The following is a 14,450-nucleotide window of genomic DNA, read 5'->3' as shown; positions in this document are numbered from 1 at the left end:
GGGGGGGGGGGGGGAGCATCGATATTTTTATCGGACAGGGTCAAAGGCCTCGCCGAGCGTCGCGCGTCCCAATCACAATCGGTGATTACGACGCGAACGTGTGACGCGGACGGGCGCGTCTTACCTCGTTCTGCCATGGAATGGAGACACTGCCGGTGTTGAATTTGCTATAGAACGTGTCGTCTGTGGCGTCCAAATTGACACCTTTCACCGTGGAGAACTGCTCGATGTCCAGGACGTCTTTAGCGTAAACCGCTCGAGGCTGTAACAGAAAAAAAAACGAGCGACGTGGCTGGTTAATGACTTTCACCTTCGCCGACACGGTTCTTGAATGTCCGATGATTCCACGCGCGAACAACGGGAGTGATTCGGCGTTAAGAACTGCCGGGGAATCGACAACAACAACGTTGCTGAGGATCGACAAGAACCGNNNGGGGGGGGGGGGGGCTTGCCGTTTCGGGGCGAGAATCACGCGAGAACGAAAAATCATCGCCTCCGAGAGGTGTGAAACGAAAATAAAATGTCACGCGGTATCTCTCGCGATTTACGCTAATTTAATCAAGCGACATCGCGCGTCTCGCGTTGTGCACACATATATATATAATCTGATCGATAGGGTGAACACGTGCTATATAATCTATCGATCGAAGTTTACGAATTCATTAAATCAACTTGGCGCGACGATTGTCGGGGTTCGTTTCATGCGGGAGTGCAAAATAGACGGAACGGATGACCGCCGCTTATTTTTGGTTCGCGTGTACAGGTCAAAGAGAGAGAAGGAGAGAGGGGGGAGAAAAAAGCGGGCGAAACGAGAATAAAGGCAGAGAGAGGGAGAGAGAGAGAAAGTGCGAGTCTCGACGTAGATAAGATAATCGATCACAACGTGTCACCTACTTACATCCGGCACAAACGGCGGTTCCCACATACCGGCCTCGACCCTCTTCCAGTTTAAGCACTGGAAGAAGCCGTGGAGCTTCACCTCCCTCGCCCCATGCCGGCCGCACTTGCAACCGAGCCTGCTCTTCGGGCTCTTCTTCAGCAGCTGCTGGCACAGACTCTTGGCGTCCTCGCTGAACTTGGCCGAGTACCTCTCCTGATCCTCCTTTACGCGTCTGTCGACCTCCTCGCGCTTGACCTTCTCCTTGCGGGCGCGGAAGGGCGCCTGGCCCTCGATCATCTCGTACAACAGGCAGCCGAAGCTGAACCAGTCTGGCGAGAAGGTGTACTTCTCGTTGTCGATTACCTCGGGCGCCATGTAGCCGACCGTGCCTACCCGGCCGCGCACCATATCGCCCTCCGTGATCTCTACGGCGAGACCGAGGTCGGATATCCGCACGTGACCGTGATCGTCCAGCAGTATGTTCTCCGGCTTGCAGTCCCTGTAGACGATACCCTGTAGGTGAAGGTGCTCCAGGCCGCACACGACCTCGGCCGCGTAGAATCGGGCGCGATTTATGTCGAAACCCGGCTCACCGCCCATGTTGTAAATGTGGAACTTGAGGTCGCCGCCGTTCATGATAGTCAGCACGAGACAGAGCGCGTCCTTGGTCTCGTATGCATAGGCCAGCGAGACGACGAACTTGGAGTTGATCTTCTGCAGGATGTTCTTCTCGATCAGCACCATCGACTCGCCTTTGCGCTTCTTGATCCGCTTCTTCTCCAGTTTCTTGCACGCGTACATCTTGCCGGTGGCGCGCACCTGGCAGGCGCACACCTCGCCGAAGCCGCCCTTGCCCAGCACCCGGTACATCCGGAAGGTCTTGTACGTTACCGGCTGCGCCTCTAACCATTTCCACTGGAGGTACCTGGGGAGGCGCGGGAGGTGAGAAGAAGAAGAGGAAAAAGACTCGTCTCTTCGGCGAGAAGCCTCGTCTCGCGCGCCATCTCGACGTTCTTAGATCTCTCTTCCTGATTTTTTTCAACCTATCCAGCGGCCTAATTATACGACTTTATACTTCTATAATTATGCTTCTTTCTTTATTCAAAGGAATGCAAAATCACTCGATCGACACATTATTATCCGTACGTTTCCACTGAGCAATTACCGATTTCCTACCAATACCTTCAACAACAAAAATCAGTTCCAACACGCTGAGACCTCTGAGGAAAATAAACAGACCAGTGCTTCAATTAACAATGTTCGTGAGATAATTACGGCCCTTAATAGGTGAAATTGCAAAAATTAACTCTTGAAAAGGGTAATATTAACATTAATATACTTAGTTACCTAACTGCACCAATCTATTAATTCCTAATTAATATTAATATAAATTACAGAGCGGGTGATCTAAAAATTGGACATATTAAACGCAACGTCGAAAGCTCCCTCGGCGAGGCGGTAAATATTCATTTACTCGCAACAATGAAAAACCTCTACCGGCCACTTAACGTTTACTCGTGAAAAGAAATTAACGCGCGCGCACCGCTTACGTGCCGCTATCGCGGACGCGTGAAATCGCCCGCGATCCGTCGCGATGACTCTGTTTCCGTACCTGTAAAAGTAGAAGCTGTTGAGGAACGACGAGAACGGCAAGCCGGCCAGGAAGTTCTTCACCGTCTGCGCCACCTCGACGAACAGCTCCTTGCCGCCGGTGCTGAGCCGCTCCTCGCACTGCGAGATCAGAGAGTCGTTCAGTATGTCGACCACCTCGGAGTCCTCCCTCTTCAGATACTGCTCGAACAGCTCCTTCGCCAGCTCAGTGCGATTCTCGTCCATCTCGACCTCGTACTTCTCGATCGCGTCCAGGAAGAGGTTGTAACGGTGGTAGGTCGGCTTCCTGTCCTGGCAGAACTGCCTGAATAGAAGCCGCCCGATCGGTTGCTGATCCACGACATAGCTGTACCTGATGTCTGTCCAACATTACGAACGCCGGTTAAGCTTGTTTTTATCGGCTCGATCACAATTTTTCTCTCCTTTTTTCCCTCTTCAACGAAACGAGTGGCGCGAGAATGTTCCCCGCGTAAATTTGTATTCGTCCGTAGCTTCGTCGCTTAGTGGATTCGCTTTTCCGAAGCAGGTCGCGGATTCTCCTCGGCGAAATCGAAAGTCTCTCGCGTGTAGAATTAATGATTTCGTGATAAGTGAAATGGGGATAACGCTCGTCTGAGAATTGCGATACCGTCGATTCGACCGTTGAGAGGATGCATTACCCATCAGCGTCGTATTTTCAGCGCATCAAGAAGGTCACTCGTAGATTTAGTGTTAGAATTATCGTCAAACTTTCGATGCCGCTTTTGAGCGCAGTGTAGACCAATTTGCAACTTTTTCATCGTTTCTCCGTCATTTTGAACCATGGATGGTACATCCATAATCATCGTTCGTTCGCGACGGGAGAATCCTACGGTTACGGTATGAATAGAAGGCAACAGCTTTAAAACGGAGAAAAAGTGATAAAAAAAAAGGTGAACGATTTAAAGCGCAATATCTCGAAGTAAAATACCGTACGATAAATTCGCAAATGTGTTCGCGGTACGTTACTGGCACATTCGCGACCGTAAGAGAGACGCATTTGTTCGCGACTTTTGATTATTTCAAGCCGGGGGGGAGGCGTTATCAGAGTAGGTTAATGGGACGCGCAACGAGCATTGTCTCGTTTCCTCCCCATTTGCGGCTTTTTTAACAACCGCGCGCGCGCGTACGTCCCGCCCCGCGCGAGAATTATTTTCCATCAAGATTCAATAACCGAGCGCGAGAGAGCTCGCTTTCAGCATAGCTTTGCGTGAAATATCGTTTTTGTCGAACTTCCGTTATCCGTATGATCCCGTTAAATTCGATTGCATCCTCCCAACGATGCGTATCGAGAACGATATATGATTTATCGGGGGAAATATTTTCAATCGCGTTATATCTCGCGTGATAACATTTTCACTCGACACATCCCCCGCGGTTTATTTTTACCGAGCAGCGACACACACTCTCTCTCTCTCTCTCTCTCTCTCTCTCGACGCTGCGAAGCTCAAAGTGGGGGAGGATTTTCGCGACTTGAATTCGCAATTACGACACTGACGTCACGAAACTCACCGAGTTTATCTTTTAGGCCGATGCACTGGGAAATGTGTGGGAACTGAAGTATCTTCCGCCATTTCTTACTCTTTCCCTTGTTGCTGTCACCACCGCCTGCGCATAAAATGCGAATTTACGAGGATTTCAAAGAGAAAACTCGCAAGAACGACGAGTTTCGACGAGTCGTTCGCCACGAGTAACGCTCAACACGCGATATAATTAGGTTACTAGTATCTCGCAATCATACACGTAGAAAAAAATTCCTACGAATTTCATGAAATTTCATTAATTAAAACAAGTTTGTCTCTTGGAATAGGGCAAACAAATGAATGTTTGATCCAACAAACAGGATTGTTTGATTATTCTAACAATAAATATATTTACAAATAATATATCTCTTTTGTATTTTCATCCGAAGATTGCAATGGTTCTCACAAGCAATCAATTATTTGAAATTTCTCTCTCTCTCTCTCTCTCCGCTTTCGCATCACCATGAGCTGTTTCAAATTTTACCGCCGGAATTTGTTTTTTTCCCGCCGTATACGAAAGCGAGAAATTCCTCGACTTGCCGGCTGCGATGTTGAACGTTAATTAAAAACGAGTACGCGTATGGTTTGCCAGTTTGATGGCAATTAATTAGAGATCGCGGATGGAACGCGAGAGTGGCGCGGCGAATCCCCGCGCGCAGTTACGCTGCAGCACCACACACACACACACACGTGCGTCGCGGCTCTAACGCACATCGATGATGGATTTCAAGCGTTGAAAAGCGGATTAAAACTCCCGCCGTGCAAAGCCGCCGTCGCTTCATTAATACGTCCCGTGATTTTTATCTCGTAAATCGCACGGTAATCGGCGAAAAAACCTGAAACGAAAGGAAGAGATGCGAACAAATTTCGCGGAACACAATGTGCCGCCGTTCCGAATGTCGCTCTCGCCTACGCGGATGGCATGTCGCGCGAGAGAACGCGTGACCGCGAGAAATGAGCGTAATTTGGCAACGCTAATATGTCGTAAACGTCCATTAATAACGGGCGCGATTTCGCGCGTCGTGTGCCAAGAGAGCGGCGAGAGTCTCGTTTGAGAGAGACGCGAAAGAGCTTGAAATCCGAGAGATCGTCGCGGAGAGAGCGAATGTCGTCTTCACGATGCGGACGGGCGAAATTGAAAAGTGCCGGAAGTTACGGAAAATTCACTCAGACCGGGGATAACGGCGGCTATTGGATCGCGGCGTTACGAGATTTATCCCCCGGCTCTACCCGCCGTAGAACTCGAAACGACGTCCCGGGAAACCCGTATAGCTCGTTCCCCCCTCCCCTCCCCCCGATAGCCGGCTAAACGAGAAGATAGTTGCTCGCACACCCGCGCGCACGTCCGTTCGTATTAATTCATCGTCGGAAATGTACACGATATTTTCCAGGAGCGCGGGAAATGTCGCAGCCAGCCTCCTACCCGCGAGAGTCGCGGGAGAAAACGCGGGATTTACATAGTTTTTTTTATGTGAATAATTCGTACGTGTGATTCCTGCGGATTAAACTCTCTAATTGCATTCTGTCTGCGCTCTCCAAAATTAGTTCTGTCAGCAGCTCCGGCATATCACGGAGCTTCGCGCAAATTCGATCGCGAATTTTCGAACATCGTCGTCGAGTATCGGATTGCACCGAAGTTTCGAGACTTCGATTATGTATCGAATAGTATTACAAAATGTATAAAATGCAAATCTTGAGGAAACGGAGCGATCTTCCTCGCACGCCCACATCCGCGTCCGGTGGGCGATGTACGGTTAAATTTGAGAATAATGATGTACGCGAGGTAGAAAATTAGCGCTCGCGAGACGCCACTGTCGATGATAAACAGGGTGTTCGGGGGGAAAAAAAAGAGAAAAGCAGCGACCATCATTCCTTCAGGCTTCAATTATCTCGTCGATCTGTCCGCGGTAATATCGGGAGAAGCCGATAATCTTCGAATTAAAGCGAAGGGCTGCCGGCGAATGGAACGAGAGCCGTGTTTTCCATCCCGGTTGACGAGGAGCGCGAAACTCGTTCCGCGCGAGCGGCGCTTTATTCGCGACGACAAACCCTCGTGGCCGTCGCGCGTCAACGCGTTAGCGCTCTTGTTTCCCCCCTCCCCCCTTTTTTTGTTCAACCACCACCGACGCGAACGTCACGATATTCGACGGGACATCGAACAAAAAGAAAAACGCTGGTAAAGACGCGAAGCGCGTGCGGTGTAACGTTGCCGATAATTTCTAGCCTCGATGCCAAGCGCGAAACTCATTTCGCACGAGCGGGGCGCTTTATTTGAGACGACAAACCCTCGTGGCTATCATGCTTGGTTATATGACGGATTTCATCTTTTTTTATACCGATGACGCGAACGTCACACAATGTTCGATACAGTATCGCAAAAATGCTGGTAGCGTCACAAAGCGAGCGCGCACGCCGCGCGCAACGTCGCGATAATGATTTATGACGCGTCCGTTGTTATATTATGAAACTTTCTCGATCCGATGATCCCGCTCAGTTCAATATCATAGACACGACGGAAACTCCGTGAATTTACTGCCGACGACGAGTAAAACACGGCTGATTAATGAATCGTTAAACAAAAAAAGAAAAAGAAACAACCGTGCGTAACTCCGCAGCTCCAGGCAGGCGCCGCTGCCGTGAGATCTCTCTCTCTCTCTCTCTCTCTCTCTCTCTCTCTCTCTCTCTCTCTCTCTCATTCACGGAGAATCCCTCGATCAATACGAGATTGATATTTTGTCTTCTTGTCGCGAAAACGTCCCTATCGATATCGTTCTTCAATAAATGGGCGATTAAAAATTTAGACAATTTTTTCCCATCAATCTCGCGGAAACGAGAAAGTCTGCGCGGACACAACGATACTTTGTACGGGACTCCGGATGATCAATAATTTGAATCCGAATCTGAAATGTGGGGATTGGAATCAGACAGAGGGGGAGGAGGAGAGAGAGAGTACTAAAAATTGTACGGTCGATAGCAGATTAATCGAACGAACTGGCGGGTGTAAGGAGTGGCGACAGTTCTGAAGCACGCTGGAACACGTTCATTTATGCCAAACGAATTCTGGTTACGGCGAAAAGACGCCGTCGTGCACTTCGGAACCAAGGAACCCCCGCAAATCCTTCTACGACGACGGTATCGATCGTGCGGAAAAACGAAAGGGACACGGAAAAGCGGAGGGAGACGTACGAGGCCGCGCGTGGTCCTCGGCTTTTCGTTTGCTCAAACAAATCTCGTCGTACACGTTAACCCAGGAAAGCTATATTTTCGGTGTATAGATAATGGATTATCTATGGAATGTCGATTAGGGAGAACCAAGTATCGGAAGGAGATGTCACGTCTTATTTGAGTTTAGTTCACACGTTCTACGTGTGACATTAGTCACAAGTCGAAGACTTGGATAAAAGATGCACGAAACTGTCAAATCATAATATAAATCGTTATTCGAAAATTTCGACAATGAAAATATAGTAAATAAGCGAAACTTGAAGAACAGTCTCCGATTAATTCTTGTCATTGTTAAACAAGTGCAACGATAGAAAATAGAACGCTGGAGATGCGAAATGAACAGTGAGATCGTACTCATTAAATTTCTCCGAGTCAAATCTTACTCGAAAGGAATGAGAATTCGTGTTACTCGAAATCATGAAAATGAACGTTTCCCTCAAGGTTCGAGCGTATTCTGAATCCATAAAAGTGAATGTTCAGTCGATCAGAGTGAATTCCTTCCTAAGAAATACATCGGATTTTCTCTAAAATTTCGAGTGAAAATGTTCACTCGACGATCCCGAGTGGAGAATTCACCCTGAACATGAACGAAGGTTGACTCGAATTCGAGTCGAACCCGCCTCTGTCGTTTCACACTTGGAGTAAATTTTCACCCGAAGAAATTTGAGAAACATTCTTTCCGTCGATTAAAAAATGTATTGCGTCGCAAACATTCAACGGACGTCAAATAAGACTATCGGAATCGAGACCAACTGAGGCGCCGAGGTGGCACGCTTTTTTCGAGACACCCTATATCCCAGCGACGTGTGCACGAGCCCGCTCGTTCGATCCCCAACGAGCGGAAGTCGGGGGTCGCGTAGCTCCACCTTCTTCCACGTCGGCGGAGGAAAAAGGAGGAAAAGCGCGGGGGAGGAAGCGCTCCGATGCGTGCGAATTGCATCGCACCGCAGGAGGAGATATCCTGTTCTAGCTGCATTCCTAACGAGCAGAACAAATCTCCATATCGTATATTTTACTGTCAATCACGAAGGTCACGGGTAGATCACGTTCCCGCGAAGATCATACGAAAATAAATGTTAACGGAGGTAATGGACTCGTAACGCGAGTTCGTATTTTTGCCGTGATTTCGCGGCAGCGATGATAAACGATATCGACGAGAACCGCCGTGCCGATTTGAAATTCATGAAAAGGTATTTATCGCGAAAACAAACCGGAGAGTTATTGAATGATTACGGAGAAACGCGACTCCCGTTCGACCGGTGGAAATCGGTCGGAAAATTCCATTGAAACGGGAGGATTCGAATCGCGAATGTCGATTTAAAATTCATGAAGAGGTACTTATCGCGATAATAACTGGAATAAAGTCGAATGATCACGGAGAAACATAATTCTGGTCGCGTGATCGCGAAAATTGGCCTGAAAATCGGATTTGAAACGAGATTTAGATCTCGCGGCGATAATTTTAAATTCATGAAAAGATATTTGTCGCGAAAATAACTGAAATAATTGAGCGATTGTGGAGAAACATAATTCCGATCGATCACAGGAATATATCAGTGCAGAAAATTTCGTTGAAACGAGATTTGAGTCTCGTGCCGATTTGAAATTCTCGAGAGAGGGTATTTATTAGATTTATTTATCGCGGAGATAATTGGAATAATTGGACGATTGCAGAAACATCATTCTGATCGATCAATTCTGACAGGGAGATCGGACGAGAGAACCTCGTGAAAAAACGAACACGTGAAAAGATGCGAAATTTGCGGGGATTTGTCGAGAACCACGTTGAAATTCACGAGCGTTTCGTACATGCTCTCGTATCTTCAACGAGCAGGACTCGGCTGTTTCGTTGATAGCGCGCCATCATGTACAGAATTGTGCGGCCTGATCTGATCGGTGTGCGACCATGGCGGCGATCGCCACAAAATGAAAAACCGTGTCCGGCTCAGTGAATCGCATCAAGGAGGAAAGATGAAATGCCGGCAACGGCCATTCGCTCGCTCGCTCGATCTCGCAAAAGTGATGAGAAAAGAGAGAAATAAGAAAGAAGAGGAAACAAAAAAAAAAAGAAAGAGAGACACCCGACGAAATCGAAAGTGAAATTGGAGATTTCAGCGGTCGCCCGCGGCAGCGGAAAGTCACCTCGACTCGTAAAATCGAGGCGCAGCAAAGTCGACGCTTAAAATGGAGAATCCGCGAAGAATTACCAAGTCGCTCTACGGAGTTATCTTTATCCGCCGCCTCGAGTTCTTCGATTCGACTTTTCAGCCGGAATCAGGCCGGTTAGGACGAGCAAACCGCGAGTGAAGCGCGTTACATCTCCGCGCATTGTTCGAACCGACGAACAAAGCACGATTTATTCGCTTCCATTAGCATTCGTTAACTTTTCGGGGCTAAGTGTATGCGCGGCTCGTATTATTATGTATTATGTAAAGCGATTATTGCTATTCCGAGCGAAGGAAATTCGTCCGCGATATAGCCGGGTTAGCCGCCGCTGTCGGGAGCGGAACACGGCCGTGGAATTTTCTCACGCCTCGTCATCATCGTGTAATTATATCAGCGTGCGACAGACACAGCCCTTCTCCGGCTTCGTTTATGATAATTGCAGCGCCGGATCCTCCTCACTATCATTATAATAATTGAAGTTCCCCCGCGACGCGACGAAACGTGACTTTCGATTATACGCGCGCGCGTGCATCCATCTCGCGCGCGAAACGCGTCTTTCGTTCGCTCCGGCGGCGACCCCGTAACGCATCCCCGCGTCGTCGTCGTGCCTATGTCGTTTCGCGTCGCTCTTTATTCACAGGGTGTCCGAGTTCCTCCGCCCGCCGGCGGCTATTCTCACGTTCGAACGTTCTCGTGGAAATTACATGAGCGAAATTTCGACGACTTGGCGAACTTGAAACGAACTCCTGCCAGAAGTTAACCTTCGCGAGGAAAGAGGAGGAGGGGGTAGCGTGACGTGTACAGAAAGGTGAGGTTCTATCTGAGTGACTCAGATGAAATATATGAAAATGCATTTTGTTTGAGACGAAGAAAAGCACCAAAATCATATAAAACGATAGACGAGAAAATATCTTTCAAAAATATTACAATAGTATAAGAAACAAAATCTCGCTGGGGTTGTGAATGACCCCTACCTTTCCTTGCAAGAGTTTTAATATTGACCTGTTCTTTACAATCAATTTCCGAAATCGCAATATCGATCACGTTAAAACTAAATATTCCAAGCAAGACTTTTCAAGCACTGTCCGCTTTTTTATATCGAACATATGGAGAGTCAATCCCCTCGATGTTCCAGGACGCTTAGATCGCTCTCTGGAAGAAGGCTAGTCGGGATTATCGAGTCTCGGGAAACGCGCGTCGCCTCCATCACGAAAAAGCAATCGTGTCCGGCAGGGTTAAGTCAAGATTAACATAGCGCGTCGGTACGCTCCACCTTCCCCGCCGATAGCTCGTAAAATGTCACGACGTCACGCGACACACATAACACACAAAGGCACACACGTGCACACAGGGCGGAGAGTGCGAGATAGTGCGGGGAGACAGCGAATGACCGAGCGTGGTAAATTGGGGATTTCGTAACTGGGGAAACTTTTTCGCCGGCGCAAATTGATTACAGTCATTTCCCGATCGCGACCGTAATTACGTCGCCACGGACGGCGCGGGTACGAGACCGCTAATTAACCCGTTAGCCCCCCAAGCCCGGCTTCTGTATACTTACGTAATTTGCGTCCGGGTCTCTCTCTCTCTCTCTCCCGAGGCTTTCATTTATAAAGTTTATCAAGACGATGCGATTACAAGGCCGTTGACGTCGCTGGATTCGCTATCACGCGAACCCATTTACCTACTTTCCGACCACGCGACGCGCCTGCACTCTCTTCGACAGGACGTCGTTCGTAATATACTAATTGAGCCGAGCCGGTGTGTGATAACCCTCCTCTCTCCCTTCCTCTTCCCCCCTCTCTCTCCCTCACCATCAGGCTTGGTTGGTTGCATATACATGCGCCACACTGACACGGCCAATCGCAATTTGCGACGATCGACGAAAGTTAGTCCCATGGTGCGGGGAGGGGGATTTCTATGCAAATAACATTACGACATCTCCGGATGCTCCCCGGGTTTTCCGATCCCGAGGCTTAAATTTCGCTGGAGCGAGTTTCCTTTCCCTCTCCAAACGCCGAAAGACAGACGCAAAGATCCCCCCCTCCCCAGGAAAAATCACTTGAACGAAAGAAGTTAGTAACAGCCATCGAAGGATTTCGAAGGCGCGATAATTGAAAACACGGGAGGAAATAATATCGTTCCGCACGTCAGACGCTGTTCCGCGTCGAAACACCTTCTTTCGAACTATTAACTCCAGTTTTACCCGTCACGTGAGATATCGACCTCTTTTCTCTGAAATATTTTATTAATTTTTATCAACGTCAATATTTCCTCCTTTCCACTTACAATTAGCAGACAAATACAATTGTCGCAAAAAACATCGCGAGCCAGCCTGGAGGGCAATGTCAGGTAAACAAAAGTAACACATTGAGGTTCGAGAAGCGTAACGAGAGATGCATACACGGCGTTGAATTTCCCTACGCGCTGGAAAAGCCAGCGGAAAAGCCCGGACACACACACACACACACAATGTAATGAGCGCGCGCGATCCCGCGGGATGCGTTTCGCGAGGATGCGTAACGACGAGAGAGAGAGGTTTTCCCGCTTTTCCGCGGCCAAATTCATTGTACCTTGTAAAACGAAAATCCCGAAAATAAAGAGGGCTAAACGGCATCGAATCTACACGCATTTGTCCCTGCAAAAATCTGCCGGGGTCCCTCCGCTCTTCTTCGGTTTCGCTGCCGATTACACGTCGGAGGTGTGCCTCGTCGCCGACGCTATTTCCATCGGCTCGAGTTTCTCGCGTAATCGCGAGACACGCTAATTATAAGGGCAACCCCCCGAGAGACTCGTCCTGGCTGAGGTCGGAGAATTTTACGCGCCCACGAGGACGAGAGAATTGTTCGGGGGAGAAATCAGAATACAGCTGGGACAACGCGAGAATAAAAACAAGTCGCAGGTAATGCTCGCGCGCATTTCGGTATTTACATGAAACGCACTAAAGGAGAAAATCGAGTAAAAGAAAAACACAAGCAAACACGCCGGGGTTGCGCGAATTCGGGGTCAAATGGAGGGAAAATCGTGTCGGATTCGACAATTTCACGCAGGAATTTCGATCGCAGAATTTAATCAGTGGTAAAAGCATATCGAGATCGGAAAATGTAGCTATTGTGTATATGGTTTTCGATAGTTAAAAACACATGTTTTTTCAACCAACAAAAAAGTTAGTCTAACTGGATAATACTAGTAATTTTATCTCCGCCGGACGCTGGTTCGGTAAATCAGACCATAATTACGAGCAATAACGTGGTTTGGCTCAGCTTCGTGATCTACCTAATCGAATTAAATTTTTCAGCTCGTTTTACGCAAACAAGGGACCGAAAAAAAAAAACAGGAAAATTTCGCGGGACAGAAATCAGGGGGCGGTTGCTTGCAAGACCCGAAATTAGGTTTGTTTAACTCGATTTCAATCTCCTCCAATCTCTCTCTAGTGTAATAACTACATGAGAAGTGCTCGACAAATTAATAATATAATGATAATGATAATAATTGGAAGCGCGACAGAGTGAATTCGCGCGCGGTACATCAACGAATTATTCCGACGACGCTTGCCGACGCGAACCGTTGACATAAATTTCATGGAAATCCGCCACGGTAGTAAATACTCCACCACCCCGGCGGCGTCGCCGGTGTGTGGTTTCACCAGGGAGCGATTAAAAAAGGAAAAGGGGTAAAATTAATTCCCTGCCTCTCTCGCGAGAGTGGCTCCGAAGCGCGCTCGACATCGTCTCGCGTCGTCAGTCGTCCCTCTCGACACCGTCCTGTACATCAATTAAGTAACGAATATATGGCGGTGATATCGGGCCGCGTGCGACTTCGCTCGCGTAATATACACCGTAATTTCGTTTGGTTTGCCGACCGTTCGAGCGCGTGTTTGGCCGCGCGCGTGCTGTGGCCAAGGGCGTCGCCGGCGACGGAGAGGATGCCGGATCCTCCGCTGCCTAAACCGAATTCCGCCGTATTCCCCGAGAAATTGCGAAGTCCGCATCGTTTTCCCCGTGATTGTCTTTTATATCCTCTTCCTCCCCCTCTTCCGAGCCCCTTCCGGGGTGCCTCGTAAATTGATATTTACAATGACGCGCGCGAAAATGATTTCCCGTGTCGCGGAAAGAAAGTGGAAAATTCGAGGGGTGACGCACAACGAGTTTTCGACGAGTTTCACGTCGCGGTAATTTTTGTGCCTCTCTCTCTCCCTCTCTGTGTGTATTGTTCCGGTGCAAATACGCTCGGCACAAGGTGATTCGCGCGGGTGATAAAAGAAAAGTCCGGGGGAGTTCGGAGGATAAACGAAGGAAAAGCGTCCGCGAACGCGATACAGAATCAATCCCGGCGAGAAAGATCAAAAGGTGAGAGCGCGGCAGTTCATTCGGAGGACGATCGTTTTATTGCGCAGTGAAACGCGAATTTCTACCGGCGCCTATGATAGGTGTGCTGAAACGCGCCGGGCCGAGAAAAAGAGGACGTTCTCTTTCTCTCCCTCTTTCTCTCTCTCTCTCTTTCTTGCTTTCTTTCTTTCTTTCTCTCTCCGGCTGTTTTGCGATCGCTGTAAAGATTTTTTGCTTCGATCTATCGCTCGCGCTACGGCGCTCAAGCTGTCGACGCCGGGCGTCACGGCGGTTTTAACGCGCGCGTTAAAGCCGGTTTCGCGCGAGAACGCACGCTGAAACGCATATAATAAATATCGTAGCGCCCACTTTACGAACATCAAACGTATTGTGTCTGTACGTGGAGCGGATATTCAGATGTTATATTTAAGATCGTCTCAAGTTCATTTTTAGACACTGTACTGAACAATTCCATTGGCCACGAAGCATCCGAAGACGATCTTAAATATGTAAGATCTATTAAAAAATTATTACGTTTAAAATTATCTATAAATCTATAAATATATCTATAGATAAATTGTAATGTAATTAAAAAAAAAAATTATATAAATTGTGCATAGATCGTCCGATAAAAGAATTTCCATCTCTGGACATGCGGATCTCCGCTTATCCTTTTCCGTAACTCTCACATCTACGTTCCTT

At 48.3% G+C, this 14,450-nt stretch overlaps 1 protein-coding gene across 3 annotated transcripts in view; it reads right to left on the bottom strand.

Annotated features, from left to right (window-relative positions):
- LOC106749793 (G protein-coupled receptor kinase 5) overlaps positions 1-14,450 on the bottom strand; it is a 31,697-nt gene that overhangs the window by 2,163 nt on the left and 15,084 nt on the right. For all 3 annotated transcript variants that reach the window (XM_014629616.1, XM_014629618.1, XM_014629617.1), the window contains 4 exons: positions 4,022-4,117; positions 2,493-2,850; positions 899-1,805; positions 125-262 (listed from right to left, as the gene is read on the bottom strand). In XM_014629616.1, coding sequence (XP_014485102.1) covers positions 125-262; positions 899-1,805; positions 2,493-2,850; positions 4,022-4,117 — 1,499 coding nt within the window. The remainder of the gene's footprint in view (positions 1-124; positions 263-898; positions 1,806-2,492; positions 2,851-4,021; positions 4,118-14,450) is intronic.

Source organism: Dinoponera quadriceps, unplaced genomic scaffold (assembly GCF_001313825.1).
Source record: "Dinoponera quadriceps isolate SergipeBrazil2010 unplaced genomic scaffold, ASM131382v1 scaffold3289, whole genome shotgun sequence".
In the NCBI taxonomy this organism is placed as follows: domain Eukaryota; kingdom Metazoa; phylum Arthropoda; class Insecta; order Hymenoptera; family Formicidae; genus Dinoponera; species Dinoponera quadriceps.
This window is presented reverse-complemented; position numbering and strand designations above follow the sequence as displayed.